The sequence below is a fragment of the Manihot esculenta genome, chromosome 9 (genome assembly GCF_001659605.2).
Source record: "Manihot esculenta cultivar AM560-2 chromosome 9, M.esculenta_v8, whole genome shotgun sequence".
Taxonomy (NCBI): Eukaryota; Viridiplantae; Streptophyta; class Magnoliopsida; order Malpighiales; family Euphorbiaceae; genus Manihot; species Manihot esculenta.
In genome coordinates this window covers 33,306,309-33,326,430 of record NC_035169.2, presented here as the reverse complement: position 1 = coordinate 33,326,430, position 20,122 = coordinate 33,306,309, and the positions used below count along the sequence as shown (strand labels likewise).

At 32.8% G+C, this 20,122-nt stretch overlaps 3 protein-coding genes across 7 annotated transcripts; all 3 read left to right on the top strand.

Annotated features, from left to right (window-relative positions):
• The first annotated feature begins 323 nt into the window (after positions 1 to 323).
• On the top strand, positions 324 to 11,421 carry LOC110622930. Of its 5 annotated transcripts, none has more exons than XM_021767680.2 (19): positions 324 to 529; positions 1,873 to 2,129; positions 2,264 to 2,345; positions 2,438 to 2,515; positions 2,612 to 2,671; positions 2,790 to 2,894; positions 3,108 to 3,218; positions 3,988 to 4,029; positions 4,700 to 4,816; positions 4,923 to 5,005; positions 6,282 to 6,361; positions 6,435 to 6,584; positions 6,729 to 6,820; positions 7,627 to 7,675; positions 9,093 to 9,163; positions 9,779 to 9,898; positions 10,042 to 10,127; positions 10,421 to 10,466; positions 11,099 to 11,421. In XM_021767680.2, the coding sequence occupies exons 2-19, from the start codon at positions 2,047 to 2,049 to the stop codon at positions 11,129 to 11,131; spliced, it is 1,488 nt and encodes a 495-aa protein (XP_021623372.1). In that variant the 5' UTR covers positions 324 to 529; positions 1,873 to 2,046; the 3' UTR covers positions 11,132 to 11,421. The 5 variants fall into 5 exon arrangements, with proteins under 5 accessions (XP_021623372.1, XP_021623369.1, XP_021623373.1 ...); XM_021767677.2 differs by having other exon boundaries at positions 325 to 529; positions 4,923 to 5,116; XM_021767681.2 differs by having other exon boundaries at positions 326 to 529; positions 4,700 to 4,807.
• Positions 11,422 to 11,553: 132 nt separating this feature from the next.
• LOC110622552 (RING-H2 finger protein ATL52) lies at positions 11,554 to 14,315 on the top strand. The gene has a single exon (XM_021767100.2). It carries the CDS (start codon positions 13,065 to 13,067, stop codon positions 14,139 to 14,141), a length of 1,077 nt encoding a protein of 358 aa, XP_021622792.1. The 5' UTR covers positions 11,554 to 13,064; the 3' UTR covers positions 14,142 to 14,315.
• Positions 14,316 to 17,288: 2,973 nt separating this feature from the next.
• On the top strand, positions 17,289 to 19,961 carry LOC110622529 (non-specific phospholipase C4). Its single transcript, XM_021767063.2, has 4 exons — positions 17,289 to 18,059; positions 18,427 to 18,836; positions 18,922 to 19,092; positions 19,502 to 19,961. Exons 1-4 carry the CDS (start codon positions 17,416 to 17,418, stop codon positions 19,837 to 19,839), a joined length of 1,563 nt encoding a protein of 520 aa, XP_021622755.1. The 5' UTR covers positions 17,289 to 17,415; the 3' UTR covers positions 19,840 to 19,961.
• Positions 19,962 to 20,122: the final 161 nt, after the last annotated feature.

The following is a 20,122-nucleotide window of genomic DNA, read 5'->3' as shown; positions in this document are numbered from 1 at the left end:
TTTGTTTTTCATTTCTTTTTTATATTATAATAAAATAAATATGTAAATTAGTTTATATATATTATATTAAATTTATATTTTAAAATTAGTAATAGTATATATAAAAAAATAAAAATTAATGTTATTTTATAATTTTCGTAAATAATATATAATAAATAATTTTTTTTTGAAATGAGAGTTATTATAGAAGAAAGTACTTTTTTTATATAAAACTAAAAATTTTAAATTGACATCCACCCCTCGTTTTACTTTTCGCATTAGTCTGTGACCGACTGATGCGTCTCGTTTTCACAAATCCAAACGACCGTAAAATCCATAAAACTACAATGGGAAAAAAGAATCATATTGCCCCAAACGACCAACACTTGACTTTATTAACAGCTCTACCAGTCTCTCTCTCTCTCTCTTTCTCAGATACATGGACGTGAAATGATGGATCTATCTGCATAGTCTTTTGATTTAGGGGCGTCTTTTTTGTTGTTATCTTCTCCAATAAGATTCGATCTCTCTCTGGTCCTTCATCAAACAGGTTCTCTTCTCACTTCTGGAATTGGAAATTGTAATATTTCCCCTTTTAAGGCAATAACGAACTTTTGAAATTTGGAAATGTCGGTTCTGCCAAATTTTATTTGAGCCTTAATTTTGTGGTATTTCACCACATATAATGTGAGATTTTTTAGAATTCGTTTCGCAGCTTGGTTTCTCTGCAGCTAATTAGTTTCGGTTCAACTCCGAGTAACCGATCGTCCTTACTTGGAATCTCTCTTTCTTTCCTCCTTTCATCAATTTCTTAGTCTTTGTATGCATCCATCGGCCATGTGTATATAGCATAAATTAATCTGTTATATTCAATTTTGATTGCTTCGGATTTTGTTTACTCTTTCTTCTTCTTTAGTTTTTTGTTTAATATATTTGAGGTCTGCGAGGTTTTTGGATAGCAAATTCTTTGCTTATTTGATTTTTTTTTTTATCTGTTTCTATTTTTCTTTTAGTCCTTCTGATTTTTGTTGGAGGAACTTTGCTCTATTAATTGCGTTAGTTTCACTGCGTAGAGAAGAATAAATGTACAGCTTATATAGTTATGCTTCGCAGGTGGCGAGTAAATGAAATTTCTATTTTTTTTTAAGGGTCACAGATGAGTAAAGGAACTTGTCAACTGTTTTATGTCTTCGTTTAGTTTTCTCAGTTGTGACTAATTAAACTTTATCATATATTTGTTTGGCCCTTTACTGCGATATAAATGGAAGGGTACTATTGTAAGTTTCATATATTAAATTAAGCTTTTCTAACTGCTCAAGATAGCAACTTGAATGAGAACGCACGAAATTCCCATTGCATGTGTGTGGAAGGTTCTGTGGAGAGTGGGTCTGGGATTGAATAACTTATTAATGTAGCTTAGATAATTGTTGACCCCAATCAGTTGGTGGAATGCTCAGTTCTGGTGACTTTTCCCACCTACGCCCTATGTTCAACTATGGGTTCTAATAGTTGGCTAACCTCCAAGAATTATACATTTTTTTTTATTGGGACATTCCCCATGCAGTTTAAGTTGAAGTCAGTTTTTTCTTTAAACTGGTAACTGATTTGAGTCCAAGTGTATGAATGAGGGAGAGCCATGTAGTGGAACCTCTTCCACTTCATGTGCTTCATGTGGCAACATGATTCATGAATGGACTTCTAACTCTTTCAAGTTGCGTAACTTGTAATTTAATGTTGAATGTAGCTTTGACATTATTTACTTTTTCAATCTGCATTTAATAGTATTATTGCTCTTCTTTATTGTTGATTCCTCGCATGAGACTATTATTAACTTTTTTCTTAATTTTACCACTTATATAGCTTCAAGTCTGATTGTATATTATGACTTTGCAGTTGTGGTTGCTTGAACCATTTGGGAGTGGCAACCTGTAAAGGAAACTTTCACCTTGCAGATAATCTGAAAGTGGGAATAAAATGAGGTAAAATGCATGATTTAGTTGGCGATCATGGAAAACTTTGGATGTCATTCAGTTAGAGGCAGTCTTGAAGAGGACCTAAGTCAATGCAATGTCTTCAAGTAATAACCCTATGCAAGGGCTTAAGCTTAACAATGGTGGAGCTCAGACTCAAAGCTCTAATTCTATAAACGGGTATTGCCTTGTCCAAGACTGCAAGAAAGAAGTGCTTCATGCAAATTCCTATGTGAATCAATTCAATTCGACTAAAGATTTTGTGCGACGTTTTATTTGAAGTAAAGTTTCTTTTTTATTTTTGTTTTAAGCAGGCATAATATTGAAGCATTTCTTAGTCAAAGGAGGTCGAAAGGTGATGAGAATTTCAATTATTCTGAAGAGAGAGAGGCAACGGTATTGTTACTTTTCGTATTATCTGTTTAGAAGTTTTGATTCTAAGCTTATAGTGAAGTGTGATGGTTCCCTTACACAAAGAGTTTATATAGGAGCTTTATTCACGAGTGAAATCACAGAAAGTAGAGATCCAGATTCTTCGTGAACAAATTGCAGCTGCCTGTGTAAAGGTATGTGTTGCTTGATGCCTGTTCTTGTGCATAGAGATGATTACTAAGGCTAATGCATTATTAGGATTCTGACTTGTTTGGTCTCTATGGTGTCAGGAGCTACAATTGCTGAATGAAAAATATGTGTTAGAGAGGAAGTTGTCTGACTTGAGAATGGTACATCTTTCTAGGAAAAATAGATTTTTTTGTACACTTATACTATGCTACCAAGCTGAAATTTGTCAGCTTATCCCTTTTTGTCTCAGAGTCTGAAATGACATTATTTTGATGATAGGCAATTGATGAAAAGCAAAAAGAAGCTATTACATCTGCCTTGAATGAATTGCTTCGCAGAAAAGGTGACCTTGAAGAAAATTTAAAACTGGCCCATGATTTGAAGGTATCCATATGCCTTTTCTGCTTTCTACCCCCAGCATATGTCTTTCTGTTCTCTTCCAATCTAGCATTTGTATTTGCTATGCTGTGTAGACCTATTACTTTCAAAGAAGCACTATTTCCTTCTTTATGTTCACTTTCATGTCCTCTTTTTCTTAATTTCTTCGTAATTGTGTTCTTGGTACTTAGATGTGCTAATGCTTTTTCTATTCTCTAGGTTGCAGATGATGAGAGATATATTTTCACATCATCCTTGCTTGGCTTGCTGGCTGAATATGGTGTTTGGCCACATGTCATAAACGCCTCTGCTATATCTAACAGCATAATGGTATGAATCATTTACTTCAAATATATCCGTAACAAGCGGACGCAGGTCCATTTTACAGGTTATGAGGTGCATCGATCCATTTTGAATTTTGCCAATTCTTTTGCTAGTCATGAGAAAATGCTATTTATTTTTGTATTGAACCACTAGTATGCCTGTGAATTCATTCTGCTTTGCAATCTCTTGAATCCTCAATCAACTTCATAGTGTATCTCATCTATGTTCATCAATATTAGCAAAAGTACTAAATAAATCTGTAATAAGAACCAAATGGCACCTTTAATGTAATAATGGATGTTAAATATTTATCAGTACACTGGACATATAGCGGAATTGCGTAGCGTTGAGCACATGTATCCCCAGGACCTCCTAACTGAAGTCTCAAGTGTTAACAGCTTCTTTGCCTCCTGAGACACTCCTAGTTTCTTCATTGAGTCATAACGTCTTTAAGATATTTTCCAGGCATGAAGCTATGTACAATCAACATCAATTTTTTTTTGTTTAGAATTTGTACAACTGATTGTACAATCAACATTTTTCAAACACTGTCATGCACTGTTTTAAGTCCATGCAATAGTACTAATGCTTGATTGTTTCTGTTGTACTCACCTTTATTTGATAGTTTGGTTTGCTTTTCTTCCTCCTATTTACTCTGCCATAGGCTGGCAGGCAGATGTGATGCTAAAAAACTGTTTCTAAATAGCAACATGTATCCTAATTGTCTGTGACTAATACTCTTACCAAAACCTTTGCTTTTCTTGATATTATGCAGCGCCTGCACAATCAATTGCAGTCAAAGATTAGAACTTCACATGTAAGCTTCCAGTATTCTGTTGGATTTTCCTTGATCTGGCTTAATCACTCTTGCGCTTCCTCTTGCTAATTTATGCTATAGATGTACACATCTGACCTTACCATTTAGTGAGGTTTAATTTTTAAGTGCTTCTATCCCACTCATGTAAACTGAGGTCAAAACGTTTGCAGACTTGCAGATTTCTCTACCTACTTGCCTCCCACAAGTCACAGAATTACTGAAACATTTTGTTATACCTCACCATTTGCATCAAGACTTTTTATTCTTTGTTTGAGAAGATATTTTACTAAAATAATGTTGCTTTTGAATTGTAACCTTTTCTTTGTCATCAATGACGAACCTAGAGGATGTGGGGGTTTGGCAGGCTATTGGATTTTCCTTGACCTTGAATGCTTCCTCTTTTCTAATTATGCTATGGACATACATCTCTGACCTCATCATTTAGTGAGGTTTAATTTTAAGTGCTTCTATCCCACTCGTGTAAACAGATTTGTGTACCCACCTGCCTCTCACAAGTCACAAAAATTATTCAAACATTTTGTCATATTGTGTATGTCCTGGGTTTCCGGAGGTCTACATATTGTGTCTGTTACTGTTGTTATCCCATAAATTGCATTCCGGATTTACAATTTGAGATGTTAATATTGGCATGAATTTACACTTACTACAGGATAAAATCAGAGAGTTAGTGGTGGGTGCTCATAGTAAAAGTGAGTTTCATGATAAAGATTACACTGGGAATGGCAACTTGATGCGTCAAGCTCCTTATCAATCCACGGTACTAATGGCATGTAATCTACTTGTTTACCATCTACCCGTTTGGTTGCGTCAACTCAGCTTTATCATCTCATATAATATTTTCTTTACCATTTCTCTCTCTCTGTCTCTCTCAGTATATGCAGCATCAAAATGGCATTTCTCGCTCTAATCACCACATAGATGAAAGACATCTAGAGCCAACAGATACAACGTTGAGGTATGGACATGAAATTGATGTGGCAGACAAAGCAGGGTTAATGCTTAATGAGAAGATGCATTCGCAGTTAAACAAAAACAGTTTGCCAGAATTCTCATTTGATCCTTCTAGGTTGGTACTATATCTGTACTTTTGTTAAATTCTTAAGCCCAGGGAACTGAAGCAAAAAAATGAGCCAGCTGCTACAATTGGGATGCACTTCGCACATCTTCACCAAATTGGCCTAACCTATTTTTCTTTGATTGCCTTGGACTTTATGTGGCCCTAAAATTTCTCTGTCTTAGCTTATACGGGAAACCGTCTACATCCCGACACTCCTCTTTAAGTGCAATTGGGTTGAACCTTTTGAGGCTCAACTATTACTTAGCATTGCATTTCATGGAGTGGTCCATCTACTAAGGTTTGTTATCTTTTGGCTTATGTTCAGGGTTTAGCACATTGGCTAGCCCATGACTTGGGTCTAGCTTGGTTAGCTCAGCTCATTAGTCTAGCTCGTTGCGGCTCAATGTACCATGACTTGGTTCCTTAAAATATCATTGTTGGGTCTCACTGCCTATATACCATGTCAATAAATTACTTAACTAAAGGCTTAAGTTTATGGGTGAAGGCCATGATAATAGCACTATATTCTAACACACCCCTGCCTATGTGAAATTAGCAATACATAGTCGATATGAAGTCTGGATAAAGGAGGAGGGTTGCTGTATGTTAACAACCAGTAAAAAACTTGATCATTTCTCCTCTCTAGCACACCTCTAGATGCAAATACTCAATGAGAACAGGTTGATTTATTGAAGAGGGGATGCAATTTGCAAAATAATAATAATAATAATAAATTGATTGAAAATTTTTGAGACTATTGTTGATTAATATGAGCTGTATTTGCTTATTTTATGCTGAGATTTGGGCATGAGATCTTAGAATTTATATTTTTCATTGTAAGGCAAAAAAAAAAATTGCTTTTTTATTTTGTTACAAGGCACATTTGTACCACACCTGATTTTCTATCAGAAAACTGGTTAAAATCGACTTAGTGAGAAGGTTTGGTTCAGCTGAGTCTGAAACTTAATTTTGAATAAAAGTAGACATCCACCAAAAGTTCGAAGGCAAAATGCTCTATCTTCCAATTTTATTTTTCAACCATTTTGAGCATGTTCTTCTAACATCTATTGCTGTAACTGAATAAACTGTTTTTTGCATCCTAAATTATTGAGTTCACTTACTGCTGGTTCGTATTTATGGTTGTACCATTTGACCATATATCATGTTCTTGCAGGCAGGTTTCTGGTCCTCTCTCCAATATGACCAAGGACTCGCTGTATCCTTCCAGCACATATAATGAGATTGTTTATGAAGGTAAGGGATTGTTTCATCTAGAAACAAGTTCATGACCTCTGTTTAAAAACTTAATATGACTGTTTCATTTTAGAGGGACCTGGAATAGATGGATTTCAGATTATTGGTGAAGCTACACCTGGAGAAAAACTCCTTGGATGTGGATACCCTGTGCGTGGAACTTCTCTTTGCATGTTTCAGTGGGTGCGCCATCTTGAGGATGGCACTAGGCAGTATATTGAAGGTAAGCAATGAAACTTTTTTCCCCATTATATGTAATTTTATTTTGTTTTTAGTAAGGAGGGGTAAGGGGGATGTCAGGCTCCTCATAGTGTGATTACTTCTTATTCGAAGGTTATTAAATATGTGTAAAACTTCATGAACTCAGGAGCCACGAATCCAGAATATGTTGTCACTGCTGATGACGTCGATAAGCTGATTGCTGTTGAGTGCATACCAATGGATGACCAAGGCCGTCAGGTTAACTAAAAATAATATTCCCTTGATCTACCAAGCATTTTTCTTAGTCAGGAAAATTAAAATAATGTTATTATATAGCAGAACTTGGTCTTGTAATGTATCCAAAATTCCAAATGAAATGGTTTTTCTTCTGAAAAGGAAACAGAAGTTAAATCTGAAATCAAATTTTTCATGTATATGTGGCTGCTTCCATTAAAATGAAAAATCGTTGAATTTTCAAAAATACAATGAAATTCTGGACACCTTATATACAACAATAAATTTCTCTTGGGTCATCATCCAACTTTGATGCATTCATTATTTATGGAATGCCATTACATGAAATGACTTGGTGCCCAAATGTTTGTCATTGTCCATAATCTTAATTAAAAGCCATTGATTAAGAGTTCTGCACACATAAGCATATAGTTCCAAACACATAAGCATACAGTTCCTCATATATAGCCTCCAGTGCTTCATGGGATCTTTAGTACCTTCTGCAACATAGGTTATTATGCACCAGGAATCACCAGCTGCAAACTGTCATTACTTTTTCTTTTTTATGCTTGCAAATGCTTTTGGAAGTGGACAGGTTGTCCTGTGGCCCTCATGAGGACAAAATTTTGAGCCTTAATGCCTTTGCTTTTGGTTCCATCATTGGAATTTTTGTGCTCTATCCACTTTCTTCTTTGAAATGAAGGGCGTCTCTCTACTTTCTAGAAATTTGACTTATTCCATTATCTATGTTTCTAATAAAAAATGCAGCTTTTGATATTTGTGATGATTGAGAATCTTGTCGTTCATTCCAAATTGCTTATTCTTCTCAGGGAGAAATAGTGAGGCTTTTTGCAAATGATCAGAACAAAATAAAATGTGGTAAGTGTGAGATTTGTCTGTCTGTTGGATTTGAAGGTCCTTGAAAATGACCAAGTTAAATGGTAGTTGATAGTGACTGTTCTAAAGCATATGTGTTATTAACTTGTTTCTGTCTTTAGTATTAAACAATTTTTTAAAACAGTAGCAGCTGTAGGATTTTATCTATCACATTGAAATTTGTTCAAATGGACCAGGTTTTCTTCCTTTATGATGTTTTTTGTGTGATAATACCTGTCTTCTACTAGATAAATTGTGTGATATTGCAGTCATCAAAGAGATCAGGGGGTACTTCTTCAATTTGTTTCATACTTCTCATGAGAGAATAATGATTATGACAATGAGGGGGTACATTTGTTTCAAATTATTGAATCAAAAGTGGAACCAAAATCATAATCAAGGGAAATTGGAATAGAATGATAATTTTCCCAGGTGTTTGTTTCAACTGGGAATCCACATTTGATAGCCTCTAAAAATATTCTCGATCCTTTTTTCTTTTTGCGGGGGGAGGGGGAGGCAAAGGAGATATTCAATGTTGTACAATTAAACTAATGAGTCATATAAATGACAATATGGGAAGGAATGATTGAGAACAAAATTAGGGGCTCTATTAAGGTATCAAAGAATTTGTGGTTTTGTACATAGTAGATCTACAGTAGAGACCGCCTTTCTGTTACAAAGATTAATAGAAATTTACAAGAAGAGGAAGAAGGATCTCCACATATTATTCATTGGCTTGCAAAAGGCATATGATAGAGTATAAAAGAGAGTTTTTCGGTACGTGTTAGAGAATAAAGTAGCATGTATAAATTTCATTAAGGACATGCATGAGAACAGGCTACATGTATAAGAATTAAGAACAGTAAGAGAGGAAATGAACGAGTTCCAATAGTACTGTGTTTACATCAGATCTCGATTTTAAATCAATATATGTTTTCCTTAGTTGTGCTGTGAACAATTTGACTAGTCATATGATACATTTTATTTGGAAATAATGTTGTCTTAGTAGAAGAGGAGTTAAACAAAAGTTATTGTAAAGAAGGAATTAGAAGGATTTTAGGCAAGTAAAATTAAGAATCTATGCATTGTGAGTTTAGCTTTCATTGAAGGAATAGAGGAGAGGTTCTATTGGGTGGAGTTATGCCAAAACATAATCAATTTAAGCTTTTATGTTTTATCATGTAGAAGAATGGAGTATAGATGAGGATGTAACTCATAGGATCAAAACACGATAGATGAGTGGTTGATTGCTTATGCACTGTAGGATCCTTGACAAAGTCAAAGGTAAGTTCTATAGAATTGTGGTCATGCAACTAAGTTGTATGGGGACAAATGTTGGGAACATATTGAATAACTTAATGACTTGTTGCTGCTGAAAGTTATAAGAGTTCCATAATTTTCTAATTTTCTGCTTCTGTAGACCCAGACATGCAACGGGAGATTGACTTGTACATCTCTAAAGGTGAAGCTACATTTAGCGTTCAGTTGCTGGTGAGTTATGTTTGCTTTAACAATACTTGCACGTTGGATAAGCTGTGTTTTCTTGCTTTAACAATAAATTTATGTTAGATAAACTTCTAGGTCTTGTATTTTTAGCGGTTATAAGTTATTCAAATGAAAATTTTGTTTAACAATGCTTTGTTAATAGTTTCTAATTCTTGTGTTTCCAAACTAGTCATCAGTTATTCAAATTAAACCTACATTTGTCTATGAAAAATAACTTGTATGTGAAAAATATTTTCCATAGAAAATATTTTCAAATAAAATGCTTGGTTGTAATTTAAAAAATAAAAGATATTAATTAATTTATTAGAGTAGTGTTAGTAAGATTTTCAAATTGTAAAAAGTAACTTCCAATTTTGAAAAAAAAAGAACTCATTTTCCTTAAAAATGACTTAATTTTCTCTTTGACCTGGAATATATTTTTTTGTTGACCAATTTTTTTAAGTACTCCAAATGTCAGCAAATGTGAAACAAAAAAAAAAATCTAGGATTGTGTTGATCATTTCATGTCTCATCTTACAGTTCCCTTTATTTAGTTTAGAATTAAAAGAGATTGCGTGAATTATGTTATAGATGACCTTTAACGTTTCGTTCTTTTTATAGACGGATTCTTCCGACCATTGGAAATCAGCAACTCTAATTTTGCAACGATCACACTATCAAATCAAGAGCATAAGTGAGGAAGTTGTGCTGATTGCAGAGAAATATTCAAGAAACTTATCAGTATGTCCTTTACTTTCAATATTATATCCTTCTCTTTTTTCTTCCTCTAGGGAGGGATTTGAAAGATTACATATTGGAAAATAAATGCCATTAAAATATTATCATGAACAAAAGAAATACTCTAATTGTGTTTGACTTTGCAGATCAAAATTCCTTCAGGATTCTCAACACAATTTGTTTTAACACGTTCTAGTGGATCTTCTCATCCTCTCAATACATATGATGTTAGGTAACTGTTACTTAATATTGAGTTTTCTGGTGGATTTAATTTAATCCCCATTTTTTGGTTTCTTGATTACAATCTTGTTGTTTTATAACTTTTCTTGCATACATGATATATTTCATTGCCTAGAGAACCTACCAACGACTTCTGTTGCTTGATACAATCATTTTTAGCACCTTCTTTATTTATTTGCACTTTGCAGAAGTGGAAAATTGCTATGTTATTTAATCAAACTATTTTTCCTTTTGCTTTTCAAAGCAATCCTGTTTGACATGGTGTTATTCATATTTGCTTTGTAGGATGCGAGATACTCTTGTATTGACAATGAGAATGTTCCAAAACAAGGTGTGTTTCTTTTTGGATCCTGTGAATTTCTACTTGAATAACGTGCCAATTTCTCTATGTGCTTACATGCGTTATTTTGTATGCATGTTGAGTTATTGATGTCACCTTATCTTAGATACATAGATAGAATATACCGTTGGGGATTATGACTATAAGAAAGGAACATTAAACTCAGCTCTAAGAAGCATGATTTAAACTTTACTAGATTATGCCTAGTATGCTTGCTTACTTCAGGCGATACTTGGTCATGTATAAAGTTGGACAGTACAATTGTTATTCTTTTTAGGTAATGCCTAATGTTTGACATATTTTCCCCTGGTGGCAAAGGCAAAAGAGATTAATTCTGGAAAAATCTGCTTGCTCTCTGACAAACAAATGCTTTTAACATTCTACAATGGAGATTCAAAAAATTATTAGAATTTGGCTACTTGTGGGCTCTGGTCCTTTTTACCTAAAGTGTGTTTTTTTTTTTTCAATTTTATTTTCATTTTTTAATATGTTTTATCTAACACCTATTTCATTTCAAGATAAAATAAACTAAAAAAAATAGTGAACCTGCACTGCACCTATACAGTGGCAAAACAGTTTTACTTGCTCTTCTGACCGTATTGGGTGCATACCATATGGAACAGGCATTGGATGACAAGAGGAAGGGTAGAGCATAAAGCCACAGGTTTCTCCGATATTTCAGTTTGTGTTTATAGTAAAAATTCATTCATGTGGAAGATTAGAAAAATAATAATATAACAATAAGTCTGCAGGAAGTTTTGTACCTATGAGAAAAACATGGACATAGATTAGATGTTTATGAGCATTGTAAATCGCTATTTTTTCCGTCTCTCTGTAGACGGTGCAACTTGGTAAGATTCCATTTCCATGATGTATTTTTGTTCTGTGTTGTCCCTAAATAATTGTTATTAATATCAAGTGGTGGTCCTCACAATTTTCTCTTTTAGATCCTCAGTTGTCTTTATGTCACAGTGTCAGCCTTTTATTGCATTTGCTTGTGCTTTCAAGTTCTATTATCTCCTTGGTCAATTTGCCATCAAATTTAGAATAGATTTTTTTTCCTTTCGGGAATAATATTTCTTTGTTTTTGGTTTACAAATAATTTAATAATTTAAATATGAAATGCTAAAATATTGTCTTTCAGAACCATCTAATGCTTAAATTGTGGCAGAGTGCAAATATGGTCCTAGTATTGATAAAAGCTGGAAATGATCAGAAAATTCTTGAAAGATACAGTTTAGCGAATTGGCTCAAAAACTAACTAAATGGCTCTTGGATTAGATCTGAGGTAGCTAGTATCAATCTTAATTAGTTTCTTCTCATTTGAATAAACTTATGAATGATGTCATTCTGCAGGCTAATCCTTTTAAATGTCCTCAAGTTAATTATCATTGTAATTATTATATATGATTGTTATTGTCCAAAGAGCATAATTAGCCATTAAGAAAAGCTTATGCTAACCACCAAGTCACCAACCAGGGTTTGAGTGTGACATTGGAAGATTTTTTAAATTCTTGTTGAGAAGATGATGCTTGTATACTTTAAAGGAAGTGGATCTAGCTTATTACCATTAATTCCAATCTCCATTTCTAAATTATTACGTAAGCTTTTTTTTTTTTTTTATTAATCTTACTCCACCTAAACTTTCCACTCGATACCTTATTAATAGTTGATGTAATTTCTTTTTTTGGTAAAAGAATGATACTATATCATTAATAATTATCTAGGAAGTAGTTTCGAGTTCGAGTCATGTATATGAGTACTTAAAATATACATTTAGATTTAATTGAATTTATTGAATTTTAAATATTATATGATTTATACTTAAAAAAAATCAACATGGACGAATATTATTTATCTGACAAAAACAGGAATATGTTCTGTTAGTTTTGGTTTGAGGTAAGTAGCTATGTACAAGTGTAGACCATTTACTAGTACAACAAATATAGGGCAAATCCCTTCTAATCTCGTACTAACAAATCAGATGGTAGAAAAATCCTGCAAATCCTGCGTGCATAAGCCTACACAGCTTACACCTTTTCCTCCACAAAATCTCTTTTTTTCCGAGTCAGAGAATTCACATGTTCGCGGTGTATTTACCCATCTAACCAATTAATAATAAATTTTAAAATACTAATGTATCTCACTACGAAAAGTTCTGAATTTCAATATAAAATATAATTTCATTTCCAATTTATTGCAGCTAAGAATTTTCAGCTTCCACCCGAGAACGCTCCCTCGAGCAACACTCTCGCATACCCTCATGTTATGCGGCAAGATCCCATTGGTTGATTAGCTTAAGGTGCGGTGCCTTCCACAGAAATACAAAGAAGCCACTCACCTACACTTTACCAACCAATTAAGCTTGGACGGTACTTCTCCCCTTGAAATTCACAAGTAACTTTGATGCTAAAAAAATCCACAACCCATTAAGGTCAACAAATCATCCTCTCCATTTTCCAATGTACCAAAGCCAAACCAAGAGTTCCCAAATGCCCATAAAAGAATAAAGCAATATAAGCCAACCAGAGAGAGAGAGAGAGAGAGATCGACTTCCAATTTCCAAGTGAACTACTCCAATTCAACAACATGGGTTCTGTTGGGAACCAGAATCCTTGGGTAACCTATGATACTTATAAAGATTGTTCCCAGCAAATTTGCAGCATTTATTGTCCCCAGTGGTGCTACTTAATTTTCCCTCCTCCTCCTCCTTTTGCCCTTGCTGAAGATGATTCTGGAACTGATTTCTCCCCTCTCATTATAGCAGTCATTGGTATCTTGGCAAGTGCTTTCATCCTGGTGAGCTACTATACTCTCATTTCCAAGTACTGCAGGCGAGGAGCCCACGCTGATAATAGCTTGGAATTGGGGGAAGATCATGCGCAGATCTCTAATGAAGCCTGCCAAGGCCCTGCTGGTGGATTGGATGAGTCTGTTATCAAGAATATTACTGTTTGTAAATTCAAGAAAGGTGATGGGTTCGTTGAAGGCTCTGATTGCTCTGTTTGTTTAAGTGAATTTCAAGAAAATGAGAACTTGAGATTATTGCCCAAGTGTAACCACGCTTTTCATCTCCCTTGTATTGATACTTGGCTGAAATCTCATGCTAGTTGTCCTCTCTGCCGTGCCAATATCCTACCTTGCCAACCACCACCACCGCCATCACCACCGCCGCAAACTCAGGAAACTCCGGTGAACACTGTCGTGTCTACCCTTGAGAACCACTATAGGAATAATGATGCTGTTATTGTGATTCAAGATTTACAGGTGGGTGGAGATGAAGAGACTGTGATTAGTTCTGTTATCAGTGGTGATAATATCTTACCAAAGCCCGAGATTCAGGATCTTGGATTGAGCGCTCAGAACATGGAACGAGAAAGTGAAAATAATATTGAAATTAGAGAGGAAGCCATGGAAGTTATCCAACAAATTAGAAGGTCGGTTTCTTTGAATTCTTCTCTCTGCCATACTCATGTTTCGATTGCTGACATACTTCAATTGAGCGAAGATGAAGATGGTGATCACAGAATGAGAGATTTAGAGAAGAATAGAATTGGGATTTTGAATTTGGTTAGAAGTCCTCTTGCACTTAGAAGATCAACTTCAACAGGAAGATTCATGTTCACAAGGTATGAGAAAGGCAGGAGTTCTATGATTCCTAATTGATCAGAGTAGTTTTCTTTTTTTTTTTTTTTGAAAATTTTTATTTTTCTGATCTAATGTATAAACCCATTATTTCCTTTTTAATGTGTAGCATAAAAAACACACCATTATAGAGAATTAGAGATCCTGAATATAAAATCTGACAGTGGAGATGAAGTATTTGATCAATGTGTTACACATTCATCTCTTTTCTTTTTTCATTCATCATTTATTTCTAAGCAACTTCAAACTCAAAATTCAAAATGAGAAGAATTTCCAATGAAAAAAGTCCTAATTAAAAACAAAAAATATAATATAATTAAATTAAAGGGTATTAGAATCTAGAGATGTGTTCCTGTGGCACTTTCACTTTTGCTTTCAATAAAGAGAGGAAACACAAAAAGAAAAAAAAAATGGAAATGCTGCTTTCATTTTAAAATTATACAAGAAGATGAGCCATTGGTCCAAATGACATACCTTTTCAAAGTGAATTTCTCTGCAGGTAATTACAATACAGAAAGTAAGATTTCTGACTTTTTAAAAAGTTAAAAAAAAAATCAATCAAATAAATAGAATTTAATTCTTTTTAGAAATTTAAAATTTTTTTAGCTGAGTTACTCCGAATCAAAATTAAGCCTAAATCCTGGGAACGTTTTTTGAGAAAATAGCCTACAAACCTCAAAAGTGGAAATATTTTATTAAAACAATACAATAATTTTACTTATATTACAAAATCTTCAAATAATGTCAAGTTAGTATAAATTCCCAAGTGACAGTATTTAAAAAATTAAATTTGTCAAGTATTTTTTTCATAATTGATTTTATTTGAATTAAAATTAGTATATTAAATTTATGAGAGATTTACTATTTTTCTAAATTTATAAGTTAGTTTTTATATTTTTAAAAATTTATTAAAATATTTTTATTTTTTATTTTTTGCTTTCAACAATAAAATAATTTTTTCATCTAATTCTGTTTTCTGCCATTAAAAATATATTAAATGATTAAATTACTCTTATTATTTAATTTTTTTTCTCATATTCGTTGTCTTCCTCTTGGATTGGATTGAAAAACAATTTATCACTCATCTTTGGAGCACGCATGAGTCGTCATTATTAAATCTATTAGAAAATATCAGTATATGCTATTATTTTTATTTTAAAAAAAAAATTGAAAAATGTTTTGGAGAAAGGATTTGAGAGTTAGAGATTTTATTATAAGCCAAAGAGCGAGGGTAATTTAGAAATTTAATAATGTTTTTCTTTTTTTATTAAGGTTTTAATGAAAAAAAAATTGAAAATAAGATTGACTTGTAAATAATAATAATATCTAATGATTAAATTGTAAATCTTTCTAAATTTATTAATAAAATATCTACAATGTTTTTTTAAAAAAAAAAAACAATTTTAGTAATTAACTTTAATTTAATAATATTAAAATTGTCATGAAAATAATGAAATTTGAGTTTAAAACTTCATAAATCAATAATTGATTACATTATCCCTTAAATTCTTCATATTCACTCTAATACAAAAATAAAAACTTAGCTTCATATAACCTATTCATTAACACACCTAACTCAATTTAATAAAATTATATTTAAGATTTTTTTGTTTTGTTTGTGAAGGTGGAAAATATTTTGCAATGAAAAATATAAATTATTCAGAATATTTTTTGAGTATTTACTCTTTAATTTTAATTAAAAAATAAAAAATATTAATAACTTTATGTATAATAGTTTTATTAAGATAGTCAAAATTTAGAAAATAAATTTTAAAAAAATTGAAAAAGTCATTTTTAAAAAGAAAATAAATATTTTTAGTTATAGTATCTAATGTTCTAAATATCAAAAAATTAAAAGAATATATTTTCTTAAAAATATTTTTGAAGAAACAATAGAGAGTCTAAATCTCTTCATAAGCTTTTTTTAAAAGATAAAAAGAAAAAAACAACTAATGAATGAATGAAATAAACATTACATCCCACTTGGTGCTACTTCTGCAATCAATTTTTGTTGCCACAAATTACTTTTCCTTTATTATTATTATTAGTGTTATTGATAAAATTAATTTTTAACTGAATTAAAAACTGAATCAAAGAATAATAATTAAAAAAAAATCAAAATTTCATGTTTTTTCTTAAAAAATTATAAGGTTTTCTCTAAATAAAAAGGTGAAATTATTATTTTTAAAAATCAGTATTTGTAAAACTTCCGCATCACGTTGCTTTTCTTTCTCATTTCAATTTTTTTAATAAAAGTTTATTTAAATTAAATGAAAAATAAAACCAAAAGGTTAAGGATTTTTAATCCATAATAACTCTGAAGTTAATTTAATAATATAAGTTTTATAATTATAAATAATATAAAAAATAATGGTACTTTGAATAATACTATTATTTTTTTAATAAAAATAAATTTCATTAAATTGAAATATTTTTTAAAGAAATTTTATAATTGAGATTATAATTTTTTTTTCACTTTAAAGTATTTTCTTATTATAAGTTTTTTTTGAGTGTGCGTGTTATTCTAAATTAATTAAAAAAAAAAAGCTGACTTTTTAATTTGTCGTGAGGCTCATTATTATGAACATTGAAAATCCCTTGACTTGTTTGAATTATTAAAAAGAATGAAACCTTAATACTGCACGCATAGCATATGCTTTATTCCTTTCCATAAATTTTCATTTCATTCTCTACTCTTCTAATTACCTTATACTTTAATGCCAAGTACACGTGGCTCCATCATCTTTGCCCTTTCTTAATGTCATCTATCAAGTTCTTGGACATCATGTAATCTGAAATTTGATAAATGAAAATTATTTAAATTAAATTAACTTATAATAGTTATCGAGTAAATATTAATCAAGATCGGCTCTATAAATAATAATATAGACTCATTTAAAATCGAGTTAAAAAGTTTGAATTTATATATTTTTTACTCGTATAGCTTCATTTTGAATTAATGATATTTTTTTAAAATTTATTTTCTTTATTATCAAATATTTAAATATGTTTTTATTTAAGAAATTATAAAATAATATATGATATGATAAATAATTAAGAGTAGAACATTGCAAAAATAAAAAATATATATATTTATTTTATTTTTATTGATTTGTTATGTTATGTAGATTTTACGGTATAATTTCTCTTCCTACCCTAGCAACTTTCTTCTCCAATCAAAACTCTGTACGCCTATAATAACATGTAACAAAGCAGAAGCTCGAAGAAAGCAGCACTCATCTCCCAACCAAAGCATCTCCCGTCGTTTGCCTTTACCGGTTCAGAACCACCGAAAATGGTTGCAGAAAGCTCCTCTTCCACTCCACATCAATACCCCATCAAGACGGTGGTGGTTCTGGTTCAAGAAAACCGTTCATTCGATCATATGCTCGGCTGGCTAAAAACTCTCAACCCAGAAATCGACGGCGTCACAGGATCTGAATCCAACCCCATCTCCACCTCTGACTTGAACTCCACCCACATCTTCTATGGCAACAACGCTGCATACGTCGACCCAGACCCCGGCCACTCTATCCAGGCAATTTACGAGCAGGTGTTTGGCGTTGAATGGACAGAAGCTGCACTTACAAACGAGAACACTCTGACGCCGAAAATGAATGGGTTCGCTCAGAACGCAGAGCGTATACAGAAGGGTATGGGGGAGATAGTCATGAACGGATTTAAACCAGAAGCCGTGCCGGTTTACAAGGAGTTGGCAGTGAATTTCGCGATATGTGATAGGTGGTTTGCTTCAGTTCCGGCGTCGACGCAGCCGAATAGGCTGTACGTGCATTCAGCGACGTCGCATGGTGCGACGAGTAATAATACGAAGTTGCTGGTAGAAGGGTACCCGCAGAAGACGATATTTGAGTCGATGGATGAAGCTGGATTTACCTTTGGGATTTATTATCAATACCCTCCTTCAACTCTTTTCTACAGGTAGGTGTAATTTCGCTTTCACTTCCTCTAAATAATTTGAAGAATTTATTTTTCTTTTTTTTTTTATAAATATTTTTAGTTCTTTTTGGGGATCGGATAACCTAGGACCCAGAAATTATTATCCATGGTTGTTAGTCTGAGTGGTAATCATGTTTGGTTTTCTAAATTATTATTATATTTCAATTTACATAGTTAATATTTAAGAAGTAAGTAGTATACTATATATTCTAGTTGCAATTATTCTAAAAATAATTAAATAAATTCTAACATTTTAATAAATTAAATAAATATATTTTAATACTTTAGTATAATCTAAATTTCAAATAGAGTCCAATTTGATCTGAGAATATGAATCTCTCATTTGCAGGAACCTTAGAAAGTTGAAGTACATAAAGAACTTCCACCAATTTGATCTGCACTTTAAGAAGGATTGCGAGGAAGGGAAGCTACCAAACTATGTGGTGATCGAACAAAGATATTTCGACCTTTTAAACATACCAGCAAACGACGACCACCCATCGCATGATGTCTCAGAAGGCCAAAAATTTGTTAAAGAAGTCTATGAAGCACTGAGAGCTAGCCCCCAGTGGAACGAAATGCTCTTCATAATCATATACGACGAACATGGTGGCTTCTATGATCATGTTCCAACTCCTGTAGAAGGTGTCCCTAGTCCTGATGATATTGTTGGCCCTGCCCCATATTTATTCAAATTTGATCGACTTGGTGTCAGGATTCCAGCTTTTCTAATATCTCCCTGGATTGAGCCTGGAACAGGTGCTTCAGCTTTTTCAGAAAAAATAAGTGTTAGTTGTTTTCTTCGAGTAATCTAATATAGGTTTCTGATCAACTTGAATTGCAGTACTGCATGGACCTTCAGGACCTGAGCCTACATCACAGTTTGAGCATTCCTCAATTGCTGCAACAGTTAAAAAGCTTTTCAATTTGAAGGAGTTTCTGACTAAGAGAGATGCATGGGCTGGTACTTTTGAGGGTGTTTTGACTAGAACTAGCCCAAGAACAGATTGTCCAGGTGAGCCAGAAAATCCTGTATAACATTTCTCTCACAACTTTGACATCAAAACTTCTAGTAATTTATCTATGTTAAAATAATCCCACGACACTAAGAGAACACAAACTCACAATCTAGTATTAGAGAAAGAGATTTAACGTGGTTCGACAAGTAAAATTTTTATACCGCGAGAGTAAAGCCTCCTGGAACCCTCTTGCGGAATCTGTAATGGGAGTGAGGAGCGAGTGGCGATTGCTACTGGCTCGGTCCTATCAACCCTCGCCCTCCACTCCTTTCCAAATTTTTTTTTTATCTAATTCAGGTGGCGTGAAATTTTTCAGATCATGTCACAATTTGGCCATAAGAAAAATATACGAAAATTCAGCCACATAATTAATAATCTAATCTTGTATGCATGTTCATTCTGCAGTTAAATTGCCAGAACCTGTGAAGCTACGAGAAGCTGCTGCGAAGGAAGGCGCAAAGCTGAGTGAATTCCAGGAAGAGCTAGTGCAAATGGCAGCAGCATTAAATGGAGATCATAAAAAGGACATTTATCCTCAGAGACTTGTGGAGGGCATGACAGTTTCACAAGCTGTAAAGTATGTTGAAGATGGGTTCAAGAAATTCTGTGAAGAGTGTGAGAAAGCTAGGGAAAGTGGAGTAGATGAAACAGAGGTCATTGTTTTAGACAAGTCACGTACCAAAACAACAACGCCCAAAACTTTCATTCACAAGTTGTTTTCTTGCTTCATCTGTGATAATTGACACTTCAATGTTCTTCAGGGATATTTCTCAAATCTTAAGTATTTTCAGCTGTCTTGTCTTTTGAGAGCACTTGTTCAGTTTGTATTCATTTTATGGATTTTGTTTGTTTGTTTGTATTTGTATTGTACTAAAAATTTAATTTGTTATTAGTTTAAAAATAAAGAATATTGATTTTTTATTTTTTTATTCTAAATTAAATTAAACTCAAATTAAAACATTCAAATGAATTTAAATAATTAAATTAAATCGACTATTTTCGGCAAGCATAAAAGAAGGTAAAACA